Source organism: Gymnogyps californianus, chromosome 1 (assembly GCF_018139145.2).
Source record: "Gymnogyps californianus isolate 813 chromosome 1, ASM1813914v2, whole genome shotgun sequence".
NCBI classification, from domain to species: Eukaryota; Metazoa; Chordata; class Aves; order Accipitriformes; family Cathartidae; genus Gymnogyps; species Gymnogyps californianus.
Window position 1 is genome coordinate 15,284,919 of NC_059471.1, and position 26,928 is coordinate 15,311,846.

At 39.7% G+C, this 26,928-nt stretch overlaps 2 protein-coding genes across 2 annotated transcripts; both read right to left on the reverse strand.

Moving 5' to 3' along the window:
* Positions 1-8,245: 8,245 nt before the first annotated feature.
* Positions 8,246-15,931, reverse strand: LOC127021526 (matrix metalloproteinase-27-like). Its single transcript, XM_050904648.1, has 10 exons — positions 15,795-15,931; positions 15,196-15,434; positions 14,439-14,587; positions 14,213-14,341; positions 12,016-12,177; positions 11,716-11,839; positions 10,865-10,995; positions 10,479-10,638; positions 8,832-8,935; positions 8,246-8,630 (listed from the first exon to the last, which is right to left on the reverse strand). The coding sequence occupies exons 1-10, from the start codon at positions 15,894-15,896 to the stop codon at positions 8,530-8,532; spliced, it is 1,401 nt and encodes a 466-aa protein (XP_050760605.1). The 5' UTR covers positions 15,897-15,931; the 3' UTR covers positions 8,246-8,529.
* A 5,389-nt stretch (positions 15,932-21,320) lies between these two features.
* Positions 21,321-26,928, reverse strand: LOC127021511 (interstitial collagenase-like). Its single transcript, XM_050904623.1, has 9 exons — positions 26,762-26,928; positions 26,328-26,476; positions 26,112-26,237; positions 25,217-25,378; positions 24,732-24,849; positions 23,946-24,079; positions 22,747-22,906; positions 21,731-21,831; positions 21,321-21,520 (listed from the first exon to the last, which is right to left on the reverse strand). Exons 1-9 carry the CDS (start codon positions 26,911-26,913, stop codon positions 21,420-21,422), a joined length of 1,203 nt encoding a protein of 400 aa, XP_050760580.1. The 5' UTR covers positions 26,914-26,928; the 3' UTR covers positions 21,321-21,419.

The window sequence follows — 26,928 nt, forward strand, 5'->3', positions numbered from 1 at the left end:
TGAACCAAAATGCTAATGTACATTCAGCCTTTCTAGGCATGCTTATCCTAGTGTTAAAGTCTATAGTTCCCTTGTTCCCTGCCCCAAATAGATGCTGTAAGAGATAAAATCTTTATTCCTGCCTGTTGTCAGTATGTTCTCTAAGTTCAGGATCCTTTTTCCATGAGTGTTTTGTTTCACACTGACTTTAAAGCTTTAAGGATGGGGTCATGATGGTCAAATTTACCCCAAATTGCAGAGACTTATATTTTCCTGGTGGTTAAGCATCTTTAAAGGCTCAGATCCAGTCAGTAGGACACCCAGATGTAAGGATATAGGTGGAAATTAGATAATTAGAACTTGGCCTTCACAGTCTAAACAAATTCTTACAGAAATACCATGTGTGCAAAAATATCCCACAGCATATTCAGAAGTGAATGAATGACCTCTGTATTTCGCTTTGTACAATTTGCACTTTTTTTAGCCTTCTGCCTTTTAATAGCACTGATTCCCGAAATTATGACCTCCAATAATCCGCACCGGAGGATAACCTTTGCAAAATCAAAGGCAGAGGCAGAAAGGTTTGCAGGGTGGCAGCTTAAGCTCTGGGGATGAGAGTTGAGGGGACTGCAAGGGGAAGGAAGATGGTGGGGTCCATTCTTGTTTCATGCGCAGATCATTTTGAATGTAAAACAGTGTGAATGCACATTTCTTCAGCCAAGTGCTTGAGGAATGGCCATGCTTTGTGTGAACTTTGTTGTGGCAGTACGTTTCTATGGTCATAATGAGCACAGATGTCTTCATTAGGACTCTGACTGAGCAAAAGATTTCGAAAGTAGTGTTACTTAAATATGTGTTTGAATTTTGGCATGAGCTTGAAGGTTTTGCTGAATCAGCACCTTCTTCCCTAATTAAAGCCTGTCCTCTAGCTCATGATGTACACAGGCTGCACTGTGATCCTGGAAATGAGGAAAGAGTTTATCCCTCTTAGAGATGAAAAAGACATCTTTAACAATAGCCATTCTCCTTCCATATTCTATGCGTGTTAAAATACATGTCCAGGTGATGTTTCTGTACCTCTCTGTAAACAAACACTTGTTAACTTGCAGAATTTTGCTCCAGAACATACCTGTAGCAGTTTGGTCTCCTCCTGAGATGAGTGTAACCTTTCCTTGCTTCCTTAAACAAAGTGTATTTCTTTTGCACTAAAAGCCTGGTTTGTTCACAATAATCCTGTTCGCAGTAGTATGAAGTGATAAACACACTGTTCAGTTGCTTGGAAAAATATAATAACCTAAGTTAAATTACACCATGATTTAAAGAAAAGAGTTCATATATTTATTGTATAAATCACTTCGTCTATAATCTTGGGTGAAAATTAAAAGCAGTGTTTATAAAAGTAATGATGATAGTCTGAAACATAGCTAGAGGTAAATATGCATATATATTTGTATTACATACATATACACAAGTTTGAAAAATGTTTTCCAGTGCCTTTTGTAAACTATATATTTTTCATCTTTATTACCAAGTTCTTCTGTTTAATAATGACACTTACCATATGTCTGTAAGCTATTTTTTTTTAAAACACCTTCATTTTTAAATATTAATTTTTAATCTTAACAAGTGTAACCTTCTCAATCTAGGGTAAAACAGCTTTTACCAGTTCACATAATAGTTGCTGACAATTTAGGGGACTCAGTCCTTCAGGACATAGTTTCTAGTACTCTATCAATGCTTTTCTGTATGTATTCTCTTTGGTGATTTTGAATCACCAGCAATATGGTAAACACACCGCTCAGTTTATTTAATTTAAATTACACTATTAATAGATTTAACAAAGCATTTTTCATTTTCAAATCTAAGTGCTTCTCCTTGCATATATTTCTCTCTTTAAAATGACTTTATGCAAACTATTATTTAGAAAATTGTGAGCTGCGTAACTGGGAGGGACTGAAAGAGTTAATGTCTGTAAATGTCTCAGACGTTGTAGCAACCAAGGTGTGGTCTGCATAACAAAGAGGGAGGGCCATCAGCAAGAAGTTGGCATGGACACAGGGGATGTGCTGGAGGGTGTGCAGTCCCCTGTTCGGGCAGACCCAGCCTGGTAACCCACCATCTATGGTCAGAGGTCACACAAAGTTTATCTGAGAACGGGGCTTGTAGCTCCTTGGAAAGTCCCTAAGACCACCACCCCAATAAGCCACACATGCTCAGTAGATAAAGAACCCTCTGGAACACTACCATATATGTTGAGAACTGTCTAGAATGAACCCATATAAGTCTTCAAGAGGCATGACTGTGGACAGAGATTTAGACTATAAAAGACTCAATTGCAAAGAGCCACGTGGCATGTGCACCCATCACCAGAGGATTGCCATGCTCATTGCCGACGCCGCGGGATCCAAGGGTGGTGACTATCTCTTTTCTTTTCCCCCTCTTTCTTTCTCTCTTTTTTCTCTTCTTGTGAACGTTTTGCTGCAAGCCACGCTGCCCACCGTTACGCCTTCCACAGTTTGGATTGTTCAAATAAAGCATTCAAAGTGATCGTTTGGTGTCGTTTCACCTTAATTTAGCCCGGGGGGATCCCAGAACCTCTATGACCCTCTGGTCTGTCCGGTCTGGGTCGTAACAGTAACCACACAATGAAAATTAGGCATCTGAGGAGCCGAGCTGTCAAGAGCTAACCCGGAGCAGACGCCGGGGCAGCTGTGACCGCTGGGTGGCACCTGGGACCCCTGGGTGGCAGCTGGGAGCCTCCGCTCCTGGCCCGGGGGACCCCGATGCGCGGGGTGGTGGGGAGCGCCGGCCGGTCCCTGCGGGCTGTCGCCGTAGGATGCGTATGCTGCGCTCTGCAATGTAAGGTTCGTAACTCCATCCTCTTGCAAGAATCAGCATTTTCTTTGTCAGCGTGTGCTAATCTTCTGTATCCTCAGCAACTGCTCCAAAAGTAACCACCACCCTCATCAGTCCAAGGTCGAACAGATGCCCCACAGTCACTTAATATATCAAAAGCCTGAGTTACCCACCCCGTACCTAGTCTTTAAGAGCTCATGTTGGCTTTTTACCTGATGGTTTAAAACCTTGTGTTGCTCAGTTGTGTGGAGGCTGTATTGCGCTCAGTTCTACAAGCAGCATTTGTTCATAAAACACACAAAAGGCATTTCCATGCAGCTGGTGAGATCCCCTACTCCCCACAGGCCTGCAGAACCCCACAGAGGCTGCACAAACCCACATGCACCCATGGGCAAGGCACTTTTGTGGGAGCACACACACACATACGCACCTATGTCTATTCACTTACCGAAAGGTAGCAAGGCACAGTGCTTAGAGATCATAAAAACACACGAAGCACATGATGCATGAGGAAAAACCCCAATGGACAACCCCCCACCCCCCCCCAAGCTGATTTAATTAATCAATGCAGGCAGACCATGAAAAACTCTGATTCGCAGCCAGAACCGCAGAACTCACATCTCAAACCTTTAGGTCCTGTCTACAAAGTATGTGTACAGGGCACACTCAGTAATGCCACTGAGATGGCTGTCATTAAGAGTGCTCACCCTGCAAGGGTCCCTGCCTGTGTTTGTAGCCCTCAGAGAAATGTTCTCACCTGTTTTAGCCAGGCACATCTGTATTTCTTGCTGGTGTCCTGTCTCGGTACCTGCAATGGCTGTACTGGATTTCAGTACTCTGCTTTGCGTATGGTTCTGGCATGTCTGAAGATTTAGTGTTCAAAAGGGTTCAAACTTCATAAGCTGTTCAAAGAGTGTGTTGGCTATCAACACTTAAATACAGGCCTTGCAGCTTCCTTTTCTGTTATCAGGATTTGGGCAATTAGCAACAAGAGGCATGAAGTTATGAATGAGTGCAGGGAAGAGTGGTTATGTGCATCCAGATAATGACAAGTCCTTTCTCCATATGTAAGCTCCCATGCTTGTCTTTTTTCTTCCATTAAGGTACCAAACCCTTAGAAAAATTCAGTATCAGTTTTCTCTAGGCTTTTGGGTTATCCGTCCATCACCCAAGAACACAGGGGATAGGTTGTTTTAAGCTCTGCTCTAGTAAGTATTTGATGATACACAGCTCCTGCCCCACTCTGGTAGCTAAAGCACTCCCATGCCAGTGCTGGGACACCAGGTTCTTGCAGACAGAGAAGCGAGCAGGACTTTTCAGGACAATCTACCAGGGATGCTGTACTTTGCGTGTTTCAGCAACACATTACATTAGGATGCGTAATTTCCTCATTTCCTAATCCAGTCTCATCGTCATGATCTTACGATCCATTTGAAAAACAGCTGTTAAAAAAACATTAATTGGCCAAGAAACAAATGACTGTTTTTTCTTTGTGATGTGAAACAACTGGAAAGGCAAGTGTGGATTAGCTTTCTCCTTGTTTTTATGTCTTTTCTGCCTTGCCTTGTCTACCCTTTTGAACTCCTCTGGTCAGCAGTAAGTGGAATATGACATTACAAAACCAAATGGAAATGTGCAGAAGGATGTTTAGTAAAAACACCGAGACAATTATTTTAGCTTGACCACGTGGAATCCTGTTTTCTCTGTATCTGTTTGTGTGTCCATCTGGACCCACAGTAACCGAGACGTTGTAGTTCCTACAGGTTTTGTGGAAAATAGCATCTGGATAGAGGAGAAAAAACCCTATGAATGGGAAGGCAGATAATTCATCCCTTGGCTGGGCTATGGGCCAGCGGCTGGTGTCGTGGTTTAATCCCAGCCAGCAACTAAGCACCATGCAGCTGCTCACTCACTCCCCCCACCCAGTGGGATGGGGGAGAGAATCGGAAAAAACCCAACCTTGTGGGCTGAGATAAAGACAGTTTAATAGGACAGAAAGGAAGGATAATAATGATAATGATGATAATAATATGACAATAATAATACTAAAAGAATTAGAATATACAAAACAAGTGATGCACAATGCAATTGCTCACCATTCGCCGACTGATGCCCAATCAGTTCCCGAGCAGCGATCCGCCCCTCCCGGCCAACTCCCTCCAGTCTATATAGAGGGCATGATGTCATATGGTATGGAATATCCCTTTGGCCAGTTTGGGTCAGCTGTCCTGGCTGTGTCCCCTCCCAACTTTTTGTGCCCCTCCAGCCTTCTTGCTGGCTGGGCATGAAAAATCCTTGACTTACTTAGTATAAACACTACTTAGCAACAACTAAAAACATCAGTGTGTTATCAACATTATTTTCCTACTAAATCCAAAACACTGCACGATACCAGCTACTAGGAAGAAAATTAACTCTGTCCTAGCCGAAACCAGGACAGCTGGTCAGCCCACAGGTAACTGCACAGCATTACTCAGCTGGTAACCTAAATGTAGTATGGGGACATGCATTATGAGGAGCTACAGGTGGCATAAGAGAGTGCTGGGGAGGTGGTATTGGGAGTTCTCTAGGGCTGTGGGAGTATATGGTGAGGTGCAAGACATAATCCCATGTTAGCCAGGCTCCTGGCAGAGGTGGAGGGAAAGGACCACCACTAAGCGCTCACCACTTCAGTGGATTTCTGCTGTGACACTCCTATTCTGGTTTCTATTCCTCCAAAGAAATGACAAGTGAAGAGGGAAAACTGAGTGACCAAGCTGTTATCACTAATCAAAAGTCAAGTCGTTTTGTGTTGGGAGTTTAACCCCAGCCAGCAACTCAGCACCACGCAGCCGTTTCCCCCTCCCCCCTCCCAGTGGGGTGAGGAGGAGGAAAGGAAAGAAAAAAAGTAAAACTCGTGGGTTGAGATAAGAACAGTTTAATAACTAAAGTAAAATATAATACTAACAATAGTAATAATGAAATATAATAATAATAGTAATGAAAAGGAATATAACAAAAAAAGGAAGGGGGGGGAAAGAAAAAAAACCCAGTGATGCACAATGCAATTGCTCACCACCCGCTGACCAATGCCCAGTTAGTTCCCGAGCCGCTATCCGTGCCCCCCGGCCAACTCCCCCCTGTTTATATATTGAGCATGACGTTCCATGGTATGGAATACCCCTTTGGCTAGTTCGGGTCAGCTGCCCCGGCTCTGCTCCCTCCCAGCTTCTTGCACACCTGCTTGCTGGCAGAGCATGGGAAACTGAAAAGTCCTTGGCTTAAGATAAGCGCTACTTAGCAACAACTAAAACATCAGTGTGTTATCAACATCATTCTCACACTAAATCCAAAACACAGCACTGTACCAGCTACTAAAAAGAGAGTTAACTCTGTCCCAGCCGAAACCAGGACACAGGCCTTCTTCGCAAATAAAGGAAAAGCAGTACTCATTGCTTGCTTTATTTTTGCAGGTGACCTGTGAACAGGCACCCCATGCTGGTTTAACAGAATACCAAAGCTGCCAGTCAGAAAACTTCATTAACAGCATTTCACTGTTAAAGATTAACTTTCCTTAAGACAAGGGATTTATATAAATTGTGAAACAATGTTTCACCTGAGCAAAGAAGGAGGACAGAGTAGCTATGATGTTTGTTTATGTATCTGAAGACAGAGGAACTTGCCCATGTATTACAAAGAGCTGAATAGTCTCCTTGATGACTCAATGATTAAACTTTTCTTGCAGCTAAAATTACAATTGTATTACACACTGAGCAGAGCGTGTGTGAAAGAGTAATCATGCCTCTGAGTATAAACACTTGGGTGTAACTTGGCAGCTTCTGTGATTGCGCTGTTAAATTGTGCTTTCTACACAGCCAGCAGTTGAATTGAATACTGGAGAAGAGTTTAAGGAGGCTGGAAATAGAGAAATAGGTAAGGAACCATCTCCATCCCACCTATCGCCAGCATGTTCTGCTCTTGTCTCATGGTATATCATGGTCACTCCACAGGCAGTGTCAGTCCAAGCAGGTGCCTTCAGAAAACTTTATCACTGGCTTGTGGTGATATAAAAAGCTGCTGGTGTATCTTGCCAAAAAGCGAACATCAGAGAGGATAAAAGTAGGTTGTCCTTCTATTTTGGGTCACATAAAAACTGAAAGATACCCAGCAAAGACACTATAAATTTCACCAAAATTTAACTGTCTGAAAGTTAGCTACTCTAAGCTAATTGGCTAGCCTTCCTCTGCAAAGAGATGTTTTCTCCAGGGGCTGAAGATACTGGTTTGCCTCAGCACAGTCTTTGGATGAGATGAGATAAGTAACATTGTGGAGAACTTCTCCCTCTTCTTTCAGTACAGGGATCTTCCCTAACTCATGTAGAGTAGATATGTAGATAGACAGAAAGCCAAAGTTAAGTCAGATGAATCTCACCCAAATGTCTACCATTTTACCCCACTTCAAGTTTAGATTTTGTTAGGGGTCTAGAGTGTGATGGTGTTCACCACGATTAGTTTTGTAGATCAGTGAAACAGCGTATCTGAGCCTCTATTTGATTTCCTGGTGGGAACCAAGCCAGCGGGGTTCTCATAGCACTAGCAGCAACATAACGGTACTCCCGCTGGTTACACCAAATGGGGTAGGTAAGGTTCAGGTTGGGATCATTGCATTGTTGTATCTGGTACTGTAAAAGCACATAGCAAAAAGAAACTTTTTACTCAAACATGCAACAGGTGGGTAAAACAGCCAGGTATGTGAGAACTAGGCAGCAGGAGGACAAGCCAATACTAATGAGACCATGTTCTCAGATATACCCAGCCATGCAGGCAGTATGGCCAGCCATTCGGCAGGCTGTTCTGGGCCTGTTTCCAGAACTAAATGTAAAGGAAATACTTGGAGAGGATATCGCTGTGACTTTATAGATTATGTCTGATTTTGTGAGGAGTTTGCTCCATGTACGATAGCAGCATGTAATAAATCTCAGGTATATGTGCACTTGAAGCACACGCTTTGTGATAGCGGAGCAAAGGTTGTGCTCCGTGACGTGGTAATTGAATCTATTTCTTGAATAGGACAGGGCTGATTTGTGAAGGATGTCATTCATAGATTCACAAAAAATGCTAATTGTTACACTATAAAGACAGATCAGGGTGAGATAATGTATTTAGACACCAGGGCTGGAGAGTAATTTTGGCGGCAAAATACCGATAAGATGTGAAAGGGGCACAGCTGCAATAGTCAAAGGAGCAGGAGAAGATGCAGGAGAGAGGACAGAAAAACAAGTGATTAATGAAAAGCCTGACTCTTGAACATGTTTGGAGAGAAAAGAAGCAAAATACAAACATCGTATATTGGAAGGATATGAGCATATTAACCTGAAGTCTTTCACACCTCAGAAATATAGGATGCCTTCAACAGATGAAGCAGAAAATAGTTGACATCAACCTAAAACCGTTTATTGCCAAAGTATTTGAAAACCCATCTGGAGTATAAAATAATAAATTATGTTGGACATTTTGCACTTAATCAGGGGAAAAAATACAGTTTTGTTCTAGCCTTTGGAGATAGAATTAGAGCTGACAAGCTGATTTATTAAAATAGTAGACATATATGAAAACTAGTCCTGTTGCCTGTATAGTAGTGTCTATATGAACAACCTTTAAGAAATCTAGAATTATCTTTGTTCTCATTTGCTGTGTGTAAGAAAGTTTAATGATGTTAACAGTTAAACCAGCTGTTACTCTTTATTTCGCGGATAACTTTTTTAGCAGTAGGGTCAAACTCCCACTGCTTCGATCCATGGAAGAAGTAGAATAATCCTGGAAATAAAAAAGTAAAGCATTATGTTACGGATAGAAAAAATAGCTTCATTCTGACAAAGCGGGGAATATCATCTTTGTACAGAGCATCTCTTCAGTTCTGTCTTTTACAGGATACAGCAATAATGACATTTATCATAACTCCAGAACTTATGTTCTTTACAAGTAAACCGATTTTACTTAAAAGCTCATTTCATTTACCTTTCTGTTGGAAAACAGCATCAATCTTCTGGCTAATTCCTGGAAAGTCATCGACTGTCTGTCTAGGATAACCCTTCTCCATGGACTGGCTGTTTTCATCAAACCTAAATCATATGAAGGGAGACATGTAATTTTACAGAGTTTAGACATCAATTCTGCAAAGAATTAAGCAGCTGCTTAAAGGTGTCCACCATCTGTAGTTTGACTGATTTCACTGGGGTTACAGACAGTAAAATTATCTACTCGCACAAATGTCTGCAGGATGCTGGCCATCGCATTTTCCATGAAGTGGCTACTTGTTTGCTGATAAAGGCAGGCACAGCTCCAAAGAAGCATCTGGAGTGAGACAAATTGAAGGTAGACTCACATTTTTGATAGCAGGGATGGGATTTACCTCCTCTAACGATAGCAGTGTGACAGGCAGCACATGGAAACTGGCCAGGTTGATTCCTGCTATAGCGACTGCATATATTTATTGCATGAATTTTAAACTCCTCTTAGACTTTGATATGATATTGTACATAGTCCTCTACTAGCTGACAGATTTAGGTGGAGGAAAGGAAGCTGACTTATTTCTAATACAATCAAGTTGTTCCTAACTAAGCCAGGACAATTTTTATGAGATAGGGCTGAATTTGGGGGCTGAAAGGAGGACCTAAAACGTTCCTCAAGATTTGAGGAACTCTCTCAGGAAAAAAAACCAAGCAAATGAACAAGCCTTTGTTTTACTTCTCCTTGTATACACGAAATACTTTTCACAGGGACGTGAGACTGAGAGAATGAGTTACTAGGTAAGAAATCCGTGCTGTGGTTTTCTTGCATGCTTTTGTCTTGTGACCAAGGCAGTAAAAGAGCAATGCAAGATATTGTAAATACTCTTTCCGAAACTATCAAAAACAAAGGACAGGAAACGACATGCAGCTCAAAATCCAGCTGACACTGTATGTCTCAGTGAGGAACCCCACAATTAGTCATGATAAAGTCTGTTTGACCCACACATGCTCCTGGTTGCCTGCAGAAGGCCTTTGTGGCAGTTGTCCTTGCACACAGGAGGAATCTGTCAGCTTCCCAAAGCTGACTTTTTGCTTCCGTTTGCCTGGTATTTGGGTATCAGGAATCACTCATGCCAGTTTGGGAATAGGATTTAGAAGAAGCATGTTGCAAATCCAGTGCTAACCAGCCAAAGAAAGGAAAATGAACTATGACTTCTATCTCCCTTTTAGAGAGAAAATAATCCAGGACTTTTCAGGAATCAGAAAAATCCTGCACCAGCCATCCCAGCCAATCTTCTGCCGAAGTAGCTCAGCTTTCAGATCTTTATTTTCTAGAGATACTTTTGTCTATTGTATTTGTAAAAATTCTCTACATGCTGGAATCTTTTCAGCTTACAGGCATAATGCATCAAAATGAGTCCATATTTAGAATGCCCATTTCAAGACACCCTTAAGCTCTCAAAAGTCAAAGCCATATTCTCCTCCCCATACAGGAGTCAAAGAAACATTTCTATGAAAAGTGGGATTACTATAGTTACCTAGTTACATATAGTTACCTGAAAGTCTACTTTCTCTTTTATCACATGGACAATTTTAATTATATTCAGATTATATTGGAGTCAATCATAAGAAAACATTTGTCAATTTTTCTTACCTCCAGTACTTGTCACCTATGAAGAAGTCTGTCTTCCCTGTATTTTTATTACAAACAGCTGCATCAATTTTCTTGACACCTTTAGAGAAGCCCAGTGTGTTGATATTCTTTGGATAACCAAGCAACACCTGATATCCACTGATAACCCAGAATTTATTGCCTGTTAAAAAAAATTAAAATATTCAGTTTCATCAGTGATTTTCAGACACCAAAAGAAAAAATGCACTCCTTTAGCGTAGGTTGCAGGAAAACTAGATGACATGTCCTAAGTTTTTTTTTTATTTATTTGAAAAGTGAATTTTATGCACTTAGAACTACCCTTCCTTCCTTCCATCTTCCCACAAAATTAAAGGTAAGAAAAATTTAAAGAAAATCTCATACTTCACCTTTGAAAAATAGGATCTGATCTTTTGTGTTCTCATATACAGCTTCAATACCAGGTGGCAGAGTTGGCCAGAAGGTAGAAATTAATTCACGTTCAACTTCTGAGTTATCAGGATAGACTCGCCATAAGTGCCTGTTTTAAATATGAAAGAGTTTTTGTAGTAAATAATAAACCACAGACATTTCTATATATGCACAAGAATGTGAACAACGTTGTGACTTACAAGCTCTTTCTTGTCAGTGGAGCTTCCTGGGTCGATGTGTCAGAAAGGAAAACACTCCCCTCAGTGGGAAGTGAGGGGTTTTTTTTATTCTGGTTTCCTTCTGGAATTACTCTTCTCATTGGTACTGATTGATTAAGGGGATCAGCTACAAGCAGCTGAAAAATTCAGGTTGTTCCTGTACCATATAATAAGAGAGTTATAGGGTCCCGGATGAGCCTGCCTGTAAGCTATTCCCTGGATGACTTACCTGGATGACTTTGGGCTTGCATAGGTGACTGGAGGAGAGATTAGCCCAACTATATGGTAGAACACACTAATTTCTTAGGAAATGGTTGCAGCATTTAGGCATGTCACTACTTGGTGTAACCATCTATACTTTTGGGAATAAAGCTTTATTGGGACTGAGATGTTTTCTGGAAAAAAATGAAGCATGTTTTTTTCAGAGGATCCTGTAAAAATATTACTATAATTCGTATCTGTAAAAGTTTTATTTCCATGAACTGAAATCTATCCATTTGTCTCATTATAAAACCCATAATCATAATCATGTGAACCACCAAAATATTCAATCTTTGTAGAAATCTAGAAAAAATAAACCCCATAGAGACAATTGTCATATCAATATTTACCTGCCCTTTAGAAAAATGACTTCTCTTCGGAGTGTAGTTATAGCATCGAAAGATATCTGGGAGCCACAGGTTTTAGGCGAGGTAGGGGTGGCTGGCCTTTTATCTGGGGTATTTGGTGGAGATCCTAAGGAAGGGAGACATTTTAGGAAGAATACACCAAATTTGTAGAAACATTAAGGTTTTCACATATAAATGCATTTTTTATATTATGAGAATACAATTATTTTTATGGTGAAACTCTGTGAAAGAGATTATTTCTCTCCTGCTTACTTCTTTTTCTAAGCCATGGATTTTACTCACCATAAATGGACTGAATGCCACTTATATCATCTGGAGAGAGGGGAAATTCGCTGGGGCTGATGTAGGCGTAATTGGGGAACATCAAAGCCCTCTGGTCATTAGAATGGGAGAGACCCAGGGCATGGCCAAACTCATGAGCAGCAACAAGGAACAAGTTGAACCCTTAAAAAATTGATAGAGAGAAGAGATCAGTTTAATTTTGGTCTGCAAATGGCTGATACAAACACAGCAGGGCTATTGCTCAGTGACAGTTTTCATACAATATATCGAAGTTCACTAGGGTATGCATATAAGTAAACATATTTTTTGTACAGGTTAAGGTTGTGTTCTTCCCCCACTAGAAGGGAGTGACTTTTGGCCCTCTTTCTTGCTGTTCTTTCTGTTAGCTGCTGAAAGTATTTGTGTGGCATGAGTAGATGTCTGGGGGTGAGTGTGGGTGCAGCTCTGAGGAATGTCCTGGCAGGGTTTCCTGGCTGAGCTAGAACAGATTAGATAGTGAGTCAGATCACACTAACAGCTCTCCAGGGCAAGGATAGGACGATGCACTCCGTGCTCACTTGAGGTACCAAAGTGTCACTCTGTGTGTCACCCTCCGTCCTACAAACCTGAGAACGAAAGGTGAGATCATGAATAGACAAGGAAAAATATAATGTTAGCAGAACGATTTACCTTTTTATCATTAGGACTTTAAAGTGTATGGTTTCTTTATAGCCTTCTCAAATAAAATATCTTTTTAAAATATTATGCTTATGCATATTTATTCCCAGTGAAATATGTTAACACAGTAAATAGATAAAAATGGAATTTCCTTCAACATGCATCCCTCCAAGTAACACGCCTTTCTGAATTAGGGAAGAATGATCATCTGCCCTGCAGACCAAGAGCCAGCAATATCAACAGACTTAATGAAGATCACAAGTCCGTGGCAGAGCAGAGGACTGGTCACTGATTACCCAAGAAAGGCCATCTGAAGCCAAGATACCCATTTCTCAAAAAAACAAACAAAGCCTCAATTTTTCCACACATATTTCCAGTCCTCCCCTCTCACGAGTCCTCTGAGCTCTCCAATGAGTTCTGCAATGCCTGGCCACTGGAGCTGTGCTGTTGAGGAACAGCAGCAAAACTGGGGTTGACCCATTCTGTCCCAGTGTGGGGAAAACATTACATTTTAACAGCATGACATGTCCACCCCTCATCCTTCTTTTTTTTCCCACCACAATAAACCCACACCTCTCCTCCTTGTGCAGTGCTCTTACAGCACCTTTCTGTTTGTTAGCTCCTTGCTTTTCCTGCAGCATGACCTCGATTCTCCTGCTGCAGTTATCCTCTGCAGTTTTCCATCCCAAAAACTGGATAAGAAAAGGGTCTAAAGTACAACAGGGTATTGTGCCCATGTACTGAGGGATCTGTCAGAGGCAGTATGTGCTGTATGGCCAGCCTGGAGGTTGAGGGGAGGGGGTTGAGGGGAGCAGATGGATCCTAGCCAGACGGCTGAGCACTCAGCATTCCCCTCTCTTCTGGCCCAGTGGCACACATCTGTAGTCAGGTCTACACACTGCATCTCAGTCCGTGGGTGGCCTGAACAGCATGTTCAGACTTGAGCTGCTGGCAGGCAGCTGAAATTGCTTGGAGAACACTTTCATGTATAAGCCCATCCTAGCTTCAATGCAGAGTAAAGCTGTAACAGTCTATAGTTGGACCTATCTTGGTATTATTAGTGAAGACTCTTCACTATCACTGGTGGCTGTAACATTTTTTAGGTGGTGGGGATCTCCTCTGAGGGCTGCCGCAAGGCACTGTGTGCTTCCTCTGCAGTGTGTGGTAGTGCCAGGCTTGGTGCCAGTGTGTGCACCAGGACGGGAAAAAGTCAACAAAGCTTTTACCATGGGTTGTGAAACTCTGGTGGGCACGGGCCCTACCAACCTCCAGGTAAGAGTGGCCCGTGTCTGTAGCATTAGTATCTGAAAAAGGTTGACCTGTTGGTATCTTTACCAGTATTAAGTAAGAACTAGAGTAGATCAGACTGATTTTATGTCAGCGTCATTGTAAGTATCTCAGTTGGAGGATGGCCTGTAATATCCTCAAACTGCTCTTATGGTTAACGCTGTGCTTCATCTCAGTCTATTCCTTCACTTCAATAAAATCAGAAAGGAATTTACCCATCTGCATAACACTTTAAAAACCTTTTTTTACCTACCAGCTGAGCCTGTGGTCCAATCTTCATCCTCATCAAAGTGCACATCACCACCAAAACCATTGCCAGGTGGAAAGGCGTGAGCGAGGACACCAAGGGGGCCATCAAAATAACGAGGGCAATGTCCATGAGCTAAATAATATGATGTTGAAACAACACTGAGTTTATGTTATGACTATTGGAAAATCTTTAAATTAATCTTACCATTGGTATGCAGTCAGCACATTACCTTTGGTCCCAAAAGCAATCATTATATCTGCTATTCCCTCATGAATACGAGTGAAAATCAGCGGGGTGACAGTGCTCCACACTTTAAGTGCCTTCTCGATTGCTTTGTCCACATCCTCTTTGCTCATATCTGGTGTGTGGTTCACAATTCTACGATTATGAAGGTTGAAGTAGTAATACTTAGTGTTTGCAGAAAGAATTTCTCTAATATTGTTAAGATGATGAACAGAGATGTATAAGAAGCAATTTAACCTGTAATCCAATAGCTCCCAAGATTCATCTTGGACTGAGTGAGTTTGAGGAATGTGATAACTGTCCAACATGTCTTTTTCATAATAATAATTGTGTACACGGTATCAGTTTTTCTCAAAATGGCCCTTAGCCAGGAGGTCATCTCTTGAGCATGAGGAAAGTTGTCTCCTCAGGTTTCTGTGACTACTAAACCGTTGGTCTTAGCAAATTTTGAAGATAACAGGGCTTGTACAGGGTGCAATTGATATTTCTGTTTGGTTCACAGAGTATTTGTCAGGGTGATATATGACAGACAAAATACTGTGGTTGACTCAGAAAATGTAAAATACTCAGCCTGACTCTCAGAAATTCCTCTCAGGAATACACATAGCTAACAGCTGGGAAAAGAGAAACATTTTTGTATTCTCAACTGGAAACAATTGCTATAGAAGTTATATTTAAACATAACAAACGTGGATACCCACAAAACAAAATTTAAACTCAAAAAGTAATTATTGAAATACTACCTGTATGTTAGCTTGGTTTTTTTCCATCCTGGCAGAGTAACACCATAGAGACCCACATCAGGAACTCCACACCTGGGTTTTTTCATCATTTCCAATGTCTCAGTATCTGGTTTTCCAGTCACTTTCAAACCAAAAAATTGTTGCATTTTCTGAAGTTTTTCAGCTGTGGATTCAGCATTTATTTTCCATCCAAGCTGATTTGGACCTGGCTCAACAGCATAGAATTTATTTAAATAGTCCTAGTGAAAAAAGAAAGCAAACACATTTCACATTTTGATCTGTTTCTTAAACAAATACCTTAGGACTGATATTGTTTGTGTACTTTGCTGGCAAAACCATCTGCCTGTGATTTTGGAGCACAACAGATGTTTTCCTGAGGATCGTAGCTAAACAGAAACAGACAACATTGTCCCTGACTCTTATTTACTTGACATTTCCAGTTTGTACAGATTTATCCTACTTTAGTAAAGTTTGGGCAACAGAGTTCTGTGTAATAACATTGTCTCAGAAAGACAGCAAACTGCTGTGTAGCTGGAACACGCAGATTATATCTAAAAAGAGAGGACTCAATAGATCTCAGATATGGACAATGTAGTTACCTGTACAAGCTTTGCATCTTCTTTGTTGTCTTTCTCTGGGTGGAAGGGAAAAGCATTAGAAACAGCTGCACACGTTAAAAGCAAAAGTGAAAGATCCTTCATTCTTCCTCTTGTCTCTGTCCTGGTAGGAGAGCAGTCTGCTTTCTGCTCCACATGCACCCTCTCTCGCATCCCAGTTCGTACGGTTATGGGGTGCTTTGTAGAGTCAGCTGTGGACTGACTCAGAGTTTATCATGCTCTGATTACCTCCATATATCGTATAACACTGTGCTGGCTGACACAATAAAACTTAATTAAACCCATCCGATTTCACAGACATCTGAAGTCAGTTAGTATTTGAATACTCCTAAGCTGCTTGGCTGCCATTTCAAAACCGGCACTCAATTTTAGTTATTTTACACTGAATTTTAGCGAACCTGAGCAATGTCACGTCAGATGAAACCTTTTAAGTTGTCCCGACCCAGCTATGTGAAATGGGGCCACCAAATGTACAGGGACTCTTAACCGTTCTCAGCCTAGAAAATGGGAGTCATGCACCAGATATGAATCCCACCCAAAAAAATGAAAACTTTGGCAGAAATTACTGTAAGCAGAAAGTTTTCTTTTTAAATTGATCCATAAAGTGAGACTGGATGTTCTGAAAAATGGATGAAAACCTCAAATCACTCCCCACCTCTTCCCTACATCTCTTTGAAAAGGTGTTTCCTTTAAATTATACTGGTGGAATCCAAGATATACATAAACAAAAAAGATTTTACCCTATAAATCCAGCCTAAAGGACATGACTAATCTTACATCTCTGTCTGCATTTATCTAATCTATCTAATCTATCTATCTATCTATCTATCTATCATCTATCTATCTATCTGCCATTTCATCACAAAAGGTTTCTTCAGTTTAACCACATTAGCCACAGGGAATATGATTATTTCCTGTCTTAAGTAATTCAGAATAAAGGAAGTTTCAAGAGTCACACAAGCGGTGACAAATTATGGGATTTCACTGAGTGCTGGCCCAGCACCTTCCTCTTCCACTGGCAGCAATGGGAACTGAAGGTGTTCAGCACCTCAGAGGAGCTCTGACAGCACGTACTCAACTTTTACAAAACAGTTGTAAGAAATACCCTCATGTCGGACTGTGGCTTTTGCAGGAAATCCTTGCTTCCGTGTTTTTGGCTTTTTTGCTGTCACTTGCAGCCAGCTTTTCTCCAGCTGGAGGCGTTAATGACGAATTTTCCAGCCCAAATTTCACAATGTACCCTTCTTAGTTAAACTTGTTTGTTAATGGCATTTCCCAGTTACCATAATAAAAAACCCAAATACTTCCCTTAATTTGTTTTTATTATCATTGTATTGTAAGGTAAGAGACCCATGAGGCCTGGATCCCATTCAGTTCTGTAACTGAGGTACAAACTGTGACAACGAATTTTCTGAGATGGAGAGTTTGACTGAACTGATACTGGAAATGACGTGTGTTTATCCAGAAGTACAGACTTTCTCTTTTGAGATCTGTCTTATGTTTTTAAATGGATATATTTGTTTGGCTCAAAGGTTTTAAAGCTAGAAGGAATGACTGTGGTGCTATCATCCGACTATATACATGGCATAGGTCACAAAAGACAAACCTCTGTTCAGTGGCTTTTGCACCAAGCATATTTTCCAATGACACTAGAACACATTTTTGGAAAACATGTTTTGGCTGATATGAATTTAATTTTGTGAAAAATCAAGGCAGCACTATGAGCAGATTTGATATGAACTGGGAGAAATGTTTATCTTTTTTTTCCGCTGTGGTTGGCCATCAGATCCCCACAGCTGTCTGCTGTGTAGCAGTGGAAGGATAGAGACAATGAAAGCAGCTAGGTTAACATTAGTAGCACCTAACTTTATACATTTATTAGTTAAGCATTCTTCTGTAGAAAATGGAGAAATACATATCTCTGGAGAGTGATTCGACCAGCTATCTTAGAAGAGGATGAACTGGCTTCTATAGGTGCTCACTGTCTTTATCGAATGTAGAGAAGCTTAAACAACTAATTTAGACTACATTTCTAGTTTCAGCTAACCGCTCAAGCTACCTTTGTGTTTACTCAAAAGACATTTGAGTGACAGGTGATGGAGGCCTATGTCACTCAAAGCACTTTTAAGGTTTTGCAACTTGACCACCTACACAACATAACAGCCAGTTCCCACTGCCCATGTGAGAGAGGCCTGAACACATTTTTTCGCGTGCGATGTTTCACAAATACGCCTGTAACTGGTCTTGAGGTCTGGGAAAAGAAGCAGCTGTATAAGCAGCTGCTGGTTATAGTTTCCTAATGCTTATCTTTGACATTGGTTAGAGTTGGTGGATGTCAATCTATGCTGTGACTTCTTTTCTCGTCCTAGAATTGGTTTTATCCAGACTGCAGTAATGTGACCTATGTTTTAACCCAGAAAGGTTGCTGCCTATCCTCATCACATCGGTAGTACCAAGCAGCGCTACACAGAGCATCACAGGAATCATCCATACTGCTGCATCGTGGTGATCTTAACACAATAGCAGCAGGGATTCAGCTTTCCTAAGTGTTCACAACGTGGGTGTCCACACATGAGTTAACTGTTTAACGTTGCATTGTATCAACAGAAATCTAATCAATATGGTCAAATGGCATGTAGAGAGCATTTCATCTGACCACATGTAGGAGGTAAACTTAGGATGATTTGTGCAGCTCTCAGGAGCTCACCAAACGTTTTGACCAACACCATTGACTATGATGAGAACCTAAGTCTGAGATCACATGAAAACACTTAGGCTGCAATTAAGCTGCCTAAACAGCAATTTGTTGTGCTTCTGAGACAGTCTAGTGAACCTGAGACATTGACACAGGCCTGGTGGCTGTGACCCAGGACCTAGAGGGGACGGGTGCCTTCTAGACTGGTAGATGGAGGCCAGCCGGAAACCTTCAGGCACCTTAATGACACTAGATACCTGTTGAGTCAGGTGAGTTGAGCCACTACTTTGCAGGCTCAATCCTACCATAGAGTCCACAAAGCTGAATCATTACTCAGCTTGAGTGAAAAACATGGGACAATGGTGAATGGTTCAAATAATGTATTTAACCCTTGGCAAACCTTTAGCGAAGACTGCAGCCTATGAGGGCAGGATTCAACCACCCGAACATAGGTGCCTAGGGACAGTGTAGGCTCTGTGGGGCTTTGGGAAGTGCTGGTCTCCCAGAAGTCCTGTTTCATACCTGCATGGGTGACTTGGATATCCTACAGCACCTCAAATGCACTAAATGCATGTTTATGGAATTGGATCCCTTCCTGGGCAAATTTCTCTCAGTTAATAACGATACAGGCTACGACTACACACAAAACCAGTAACCAGACACTAGGGAGTGGTATGGTACTCTACCATAGTACAGTAATTAGCAAATAGGACTGTAAACTTATTAAAAGGTAGTAAGAAAATGGCAGGTGATGAGCAGGAAACAACACCCAGATTCCAAATTACTGAAAGCCGTGCTTGTGCCTGCAGGCAGGCAAGAGCTGCTGGCACCAGACGTGCCTTCCTCCTAATGGTATGGCTGGGATGGAGCAATCACCATGCTCACGCAGGCAAAGGAAATATTCACTCACATAAGCACAGAGAATATTTCTCACAAAGAAATCACTTCATTTTGAGCTCTCGGTCTTCCTGCTCAAGGGAAATTCACAAAAAAAATTTCAAAAAAATGTTCCAGGCAACTAAAAGTCAGAACTTCACAGGATACCAAAAGGCATGGACTAAAAATATGCCATTATAAACTTCATCCTCTCTTTAACTTCTTCATCTTCCATGGTTTGTAAATTACCCTATATCTCTCTCTTTCCTCCAAAACATAACCACCTCCTTACCCCTTGTCTCCCATTTAACATTTTCTCTGCCCAATGAGTACCCACTACTTTTTTCTTCTAGAGAGGGTTTAGCATTCTGCTCTAAATCTGAGGAGCTGTTCTGGCATTGCCTTGAGATCTTCTGCTTCTATTTCGTATCTGAAGGGAACATGTCCTCCCAGTTTTTATTTTTTAATATATAATTAGTCTAGTAAGAAAAATTATCTTTCCCTGTAAGTCTTGTGTTATCTTTGTAGACCATCTCTGCTAAAACAACATAATCAATCTAGATTTATGTACTTCTAAAACAATTTTTGGTTTAATTGTCATTGGTAGTTCAGTGGCACTGGCTTGCTTACACAAGAAAATAGATTAAATAGCATTGCTACTAAGGTTTCGAATTAAAGAACCAGTACCTAAATCACCTTGTGAGAACAGTATTCACATAAATTAACTTCTTCATTAAAGCCTTTGATTTACTGTAATTTAGTTTTATTTTTATTATTTTATAATAATTTTTTTATGTTTTAGAAAGAATATAATATATTCAAGTTAATTTTCAATTATACAATTTCTTATCTTTGAATAGTATTTAGACTAATTTTTACTCCTGAATTTAATAAACGTAAGAACTACCAAGTCTGTTCTTTATTTATGAAGGATACAATTTAATAGGCTTCTAAGACAGACAGCTAAGTAATGAAAAAAATTGAACAGATACGTTTTTATAAGGTTACACATTCTTTTCTCAAAATGCAATTACTTCTGTTCAGTAACCTGAAACCTTCCTCTGAAGTATGTCGAATCATACAGATGTTGTACGAGAGAATACATTTTGTTATGGTCATATGGTTTCTAATGTTATCAGCTGACCTACAAAGACTAAAGAGAAAGTGGATAACCCTTCAAACACCATTTTAATTGAGGATATTTGAAAAAATTGCAGTTAAGTTGGAAATCAAGCTGTATTTTTCATGAACTTTTTGTATCAGAGATATTTTTGGCTAAGAATTTTCATTTTTAAAGCAAACTTCTTCATCTTTTAACGCACTGAAATTAGGAGGGACTTACTAACTACTGGAGTAGTAAGCACTTGAAAGAGCCTTGAGTAAAGAAGTTTATTTGTTCATTATATGATGTGGCTACCTGTGATAACAAGGAACTGGTTTCAGTGGTCTCAGGGGTCCTTTCTAATCTACTTTTCCAGGCTTAAACCCCGTTCCTAAACCCAAAAACATGAGAAAAAAACCCACCTACACTTGCAAAAAGACATACACCCTGGAGGAAAAGCTAAGAGTGGAAGTTAGGGAAAGAGGAACAGAAAGTGGAAGTGTGATTTGTAGACTGATGTTAATGAGCCCCAACCAGACTAATTACCCATAGGATTTTCACCAGGGCTTGTGTGGGGTGATGGAGTTCAGAGCCAGCTGGCTGCTCCTTTCTCCAACTTCGGGAAAAAGACCTGATGTTTCATGCCAGAATACATTTTTTAGTGTTTGGTAGCTAGACTTGGCTCTTGAGTATTAGTGCAAATAAGACATCAACGACATAATGATGAGAGAAGCATAATTTCTCAGGAAACTTTAATGTAGCAGGTGAAATTGTGATGAATTATATAAATGTATTTGTTTTACAATAAATAATTGTTAAGACTATACTCCCACAGAATTTGGGCAGAAATCCATTCTGACCTGATAGTCATGAAATGCTGAAAAATTCAGCACATCATAAAAACATACAGTGTGCATATGGAAAAACATTGCAATTAACAATTAAACCAGCTGATGCTCTTCATTTGTCTGACAATCCGTTTGGCACGAGGATCAAACTGGAACTGAGTTGTTCCATGGAAGAAGTAGATATAGCCTAGAAATAAAATTTAATCCAATTATATTTCATAGGTGACTTCTTTTCAGTATTTTGGAAAAAAACCCCAACATAAACAGTCCGTGTATACTTGCTGTTTTTCACTTCCATCTCATTTAAGGTTAATAACAGTTTTTTGAAAACAAATTATTCTACCTACACAAGCACAAATATTCAAGTAAACCCAGATTAAATGTATGTTTTATTTACCATCTTTCTGGAAAGCAGCATCAACTCTGCCAATTTTTCCAAAGTCGGAGACGATTTTCCTTGGATAACCATGATCCATGGACTTTTTGTTTTCATCATATCTTAACACAAGAAACATCATTACAATTTGTGAGGAAGCAGACAATATTTTGGAAGTCCAAAGCAAATTCATACACGTATACAACTCTACTGTTACTAAGAAGTCTTATAAAGATTAGCTGAGGTAGCTTTTTGATTCTTCCTACTATGTATTAAGGTTCTCACAGTATGAGTGTCTTGAGATTCAAAAATCCTGCCTCTGATAAAGTTTGTAACAAGGCTCTCAAGGACCTTGGGAATGCAGCACAGGAATTTATTAATGCATTTCTGGACTGTCCAGAGCCTTGGCCATCACTTGCACATAAAATTTCTATTTCAAGGCACTGGATATCCAGTTCAGTATAAAAGCAAAACATAAAAATTGGGAGTAGAAGACAGTAGCACAGTTGTGAAACATGCCTGTATTAGTGTCAACCATGTACTTCTTAAACAAAATTACTCTCTGAAATTTGTCATGAGCTGCACTTGAATTATAAATACGACCAACTGTACAATTGGAGAATATTTATAGTTTGTTCACAAAGAAATTCAATTACAACACTTTTTATTAGCAGTTCATTTTGTTTGAAATGTGAATTAAAAGTGGACACTATCACAACATTGCACAGAAAAGCAGCACTGTTGTGGAGAAAAAGTGAATAATTTACTAGAAAATCACTCTATGTTGGCGAGATGTTTCATTCAGTTGCAAGTAATTACATTCCTGCTACAGGAATCTAATGAATGGCAAAAAACTCCTATAGAAATGTTGCCATTTCCTAGCAAATACTTAAAATTTTTAAACTTCCAGAGAATCCTGTTTAAATTTCTGGAATATACCTGGTTTAAACATCATGGCACTTGAATTTTATAGCAATACATCAGTCCTCAGGGACAAGTGAAAATATGCCTTCTAGTAAATGAACATTAAATCTTACCTCCAGTATCTGTCAGCTATAAAGAAGTATGTTTTTCCTGTGGTTTCATCACTGTAAGCTGCATTAACTCTTTTAACAGTCTTTGGGAACCCCAAACGATAGATTGGTTTAGGATAGCCAGGTGCAATGTCATATCCCCTGAGAACCCAATATTTATCCTCTGAAAAATATAAGCACATTTCATTTGTTTTTGCTATTTATAAACAGCATTTAATTGTGTTTTAGATGAGTAGCAAAAAATGTGTCTTAGATATCAGTATTATTCCTTTCAGTTTATTACTTTAGAAAATGGTTCTAATCCTCACACTGGGACTACATCATGAAGACAGTGGAAATGTCTTTTGTTTTTATGAGTAAAACATTAGAATCATAAGGTGTATGGATAGTACTTTTCCCAGATTTTTTTCAAATTAATGTAAAGTATTTGTCTGGGTAACAACTTGAGGAGGGCTGGAGGTTGATGAGTTAATCCACTGATATTGGATTGGGATATTGAGTTTATTAAATTCCTGTAATATGCTATTTGATTATAGAGCCATACAATATTTTGAAAACTAGACAATGTGCATTAAATTAAACTATTAAGAAGGGCATATGTCTAATCAAAATGCTTTGGTAATTTTAGATGCAATGAACATATTCATATATAGTAATTTATCATGTACTGTAATATGTGCATAATGAAGTTATTTCAGACATTTAAAGCATATTGGAGACCTTTAAAGAAAAGTACTGATTGTTTTTTCAGTGAACAATTTTCCTCTCACAGTACGCTTTTCCACCAACATTTTTTTTTGTTGTTTTTTCTTCCAAAATATCACAAAATAGTAATAAGCATATCAGTAACAGTAGTGTACAAATGCCTGTATTTGCCAATTGAATTCAGAAAAAATCCTTCTGCATAAAGCAAAATGCTATTACCTGAAGAGAACTAGACCTGAAGAAGGGAAGCTATTTTCAGGTCTTATTTTTCAGAGCATTAACTGTAACAAAGGGGCAAGTTTTCAGGATTATGACATCTGGAGATCCCTTACAGCAGTATACCTTTATGATCCTCTGGTTTAATTATTTGCAGATTTGTAAGATTCCCTGTTTCACTGATCTTCCTTAAAAAACACTTTGACTTCTGTAATTGCATAGTTTGCAAAGGAGCCAGGAGTAACTGGTCAGAAAAAACAGACAATTTCAGATTCCATTACCTTTAAAAAGTAAAACTTCATCCCTCTCAACGTTTTCATATGCAGCTTGAATTCCTGATGGTAACTTTGGCCAGAACAGTGAGATAAAATTGAGCTCTGTCTTTGTCCTCTCAGGATGTTTGCGCAGCATATATCTGGTTTAAATAAAATTTATGTAATAAAACGGTTCCACTCCTATCATCATCACAAAATAATTATTATAGCTCCTGGAGTATAATGGGGGGGAGATGGGTACCTGGGTGCGAATATCCCCTTCCACTGAATATAAAGGAAATCTAGAGCAACTGCACTCTTAACTTTAGCACCTCAGTTACATGCTAAAAATCAGGCAAGATGAATATAAGCCCTTCTATTACTCTGTAGGACAAGCAGGCTAAGAGTTGGCTTCAGTAACCACCTAACAGACATCTTTCTACATAACAGTGCTTTCAGTTCTGCCCCTGCTCTTGTATTGAGGAGTAGCAGAAAGGTTACAGTGTGGGACCCATGGACACGTTGCTAAGGGTTATATGAATGCCTTTGCTTTGCTGTTAGCTGAATGAAGTTCAGAGACAAGTCTGTTGCAGTAGTGGCTACAGCAGCAGAATAGTTGGAAAACAACCTACAAGCCCTCATCTCCTTCAATGCTCTTGTCAACTACGGCTCTTAGGATTAAAGAGTTGAGAACTCTCGCTTGTGTAAATAAAATGGTGGTTTTCTAGTGTTTTTCTTTGTACTACATTCCAAAAGACAGTTTTCCCTCATGGATGACAGATTTTTTTTTTAACTACTGAATATTGTTGTTACCTGCCCTTGAAGAATATTATTTCTCTGCGTAGGGTAGTAATCGCATCAAATGTCAAATTTGGGTCACAAGCTCGTGGCGTTACGGGTCCTGTTGGCTGCACAGCAGCATTAGACTGTCCTATAGGAAGAATATTTTATCTTTTAGTATGGAGAGATATAAAGACAGTGTTCAGAAGGTCTCAGAGGACACCAAGAACCCTATTTACAGAGGATGAAAAGGCATATGATTTTAAACTAAGGGTCTGTCACTAAAAGCAGGCTTTCAATGTTGATAAAACTGATTGTGTTCATCTTTTCCAAAATGAGTTTTTCCAGAACTGGACTTCAGCTGAAGTTAGCTTCCAGGAATTTTCTCTCTTTTGTTATCCATTGCTCAGTAACAGTTAAACCTCATTTTGGTGGAATAAGCATATTTTAAATATATTCTTACTACTGTTTACCAGCCTCCCAAATAGAAACATTAAATAAAAATATTTTTTTCTTACCATAGATGGCTTGAATGCCATCAATGTCATCCTGAGGAAGAAGGAATTCATTGGGGTCTGTGTAGGAGTAAGTCGGATACATCAGTGCTCCAGGATCGTTTGAATGGGATAGACCCAGCGAATGGCCAAGCTCATGGGCAATAACAATGAACAAATTGTAGCCTGTAGGAAAAAAATCATATAAACCAAGGTAAAAATCTGTTTCAGTATTCAGCACAGTTGACTAAATGGGAAACATTTATGCATGCTCCCAAAATAGACTACAGGTACAGGAGAGGCTGTAAGTAATGCTATCAACATCACAGCTCAAAAATATTGTAATAGAAGAGCTATAAGAGTACTTAAAGAATGTCTGGCCTTGATTGTGGTCTCATTGTCCTTTCTCTAGTGTCCTTGTCTCTTAATCACAAACCCTGTTTCTCCTGCTGTCACATAAACTGCTCAGATCAAGGATCATTCCAATGACGAGTGGAGGTTCAGTGATCCAACAGAAAAAAACCTTAATAACAAACACTGAGGTGACAGTTTTGGTGATACTCGAATACTCTAGTTAGCACCAAACTTTGAAGTGCTAGGTTAAGAAAGATAAAGGATTTTTTAAAGAAGTTTACCACCAGATCCTCCTGTATTCAAGTTTTAGGTTTCATCTGAACAAAAGAAGTATTTTTAAGTGCTGACTTAGTTGCCATTATATATCACTATGACATAAAAATCTCTTTTCTTTGAATTGATTCCTACAAATGGCAAAAAAAAAGAGCAAAGCAATTTAAAAGGACAAGTCCTACCACTTTTGCTCACTTTTTGCCTGTAATCAGGCGCATGAACTAAGCATCACATGAGCTAAGATTGTATGAGGTAAAACTGTATAAATGGGTCCAGTTTACAAAGTCCTTACCTCTTCCATCTTTTGTCCAGGTTTCTTCCTCATCAAGATGCACATCTCCACCAATACCTTCACCAGGCTGGAAAGCATGAGCCAGCTGCCCATTGGGGCCATCAAAAGGAGAGTTGTCACGGTGATCTAAAATGAAGAGGGAAAAAATCAGTTAGAATCCTAAATTATTTCTATGATTGCAGATGGCTATTTAATATATAAAGATATCAATGTTACCTCTATAAGCAAAAGAGATCATTATATCTGCTTCTTTGTCCTCAATCTTTTGGAATGTCAATGGTGTCACATTGCTCCAGACACTAAGAGCTTTTCGGATTGCTTCATCTACATCAGCTTGTCTCATCTTTGGGGTGTAATTCAAAATCCTTCAAAGCAAACCCAACACATTATATACTGTTCAGAATACAGCATTTTAGCTGAAAAACAATAACTTGTGCAAAAGTCAGAAATCTTAGACGTATCTTTCATGAATGAAAATTAATAATTAATAATGGCTTCATTTTAGATATCGTCTTCTAGAGTGCCTGTCTTCTTCCAGAAATCAGTTAATCACTCTGGATGTCCGTATATGACATAATGTACTTACTTCAGACCCCCCAAAGTTGAGATGCTAGATTTATATCTTTTTGAACCAGATTAGGAAATGTTACCTGTATGTCAGATTATTTCTTTTCCATTTGGGATTCCCTGCTGTGAACACATATTGTCCTATATCAGGTATACCGCATCTGGGTTTTTTCATCATCTCCAAAGTGTCAAGATCAGGTTTTCCGGTCACTTGTAGTCCAAAGAATGCCTGCATTTCCTTGAGCTTTTC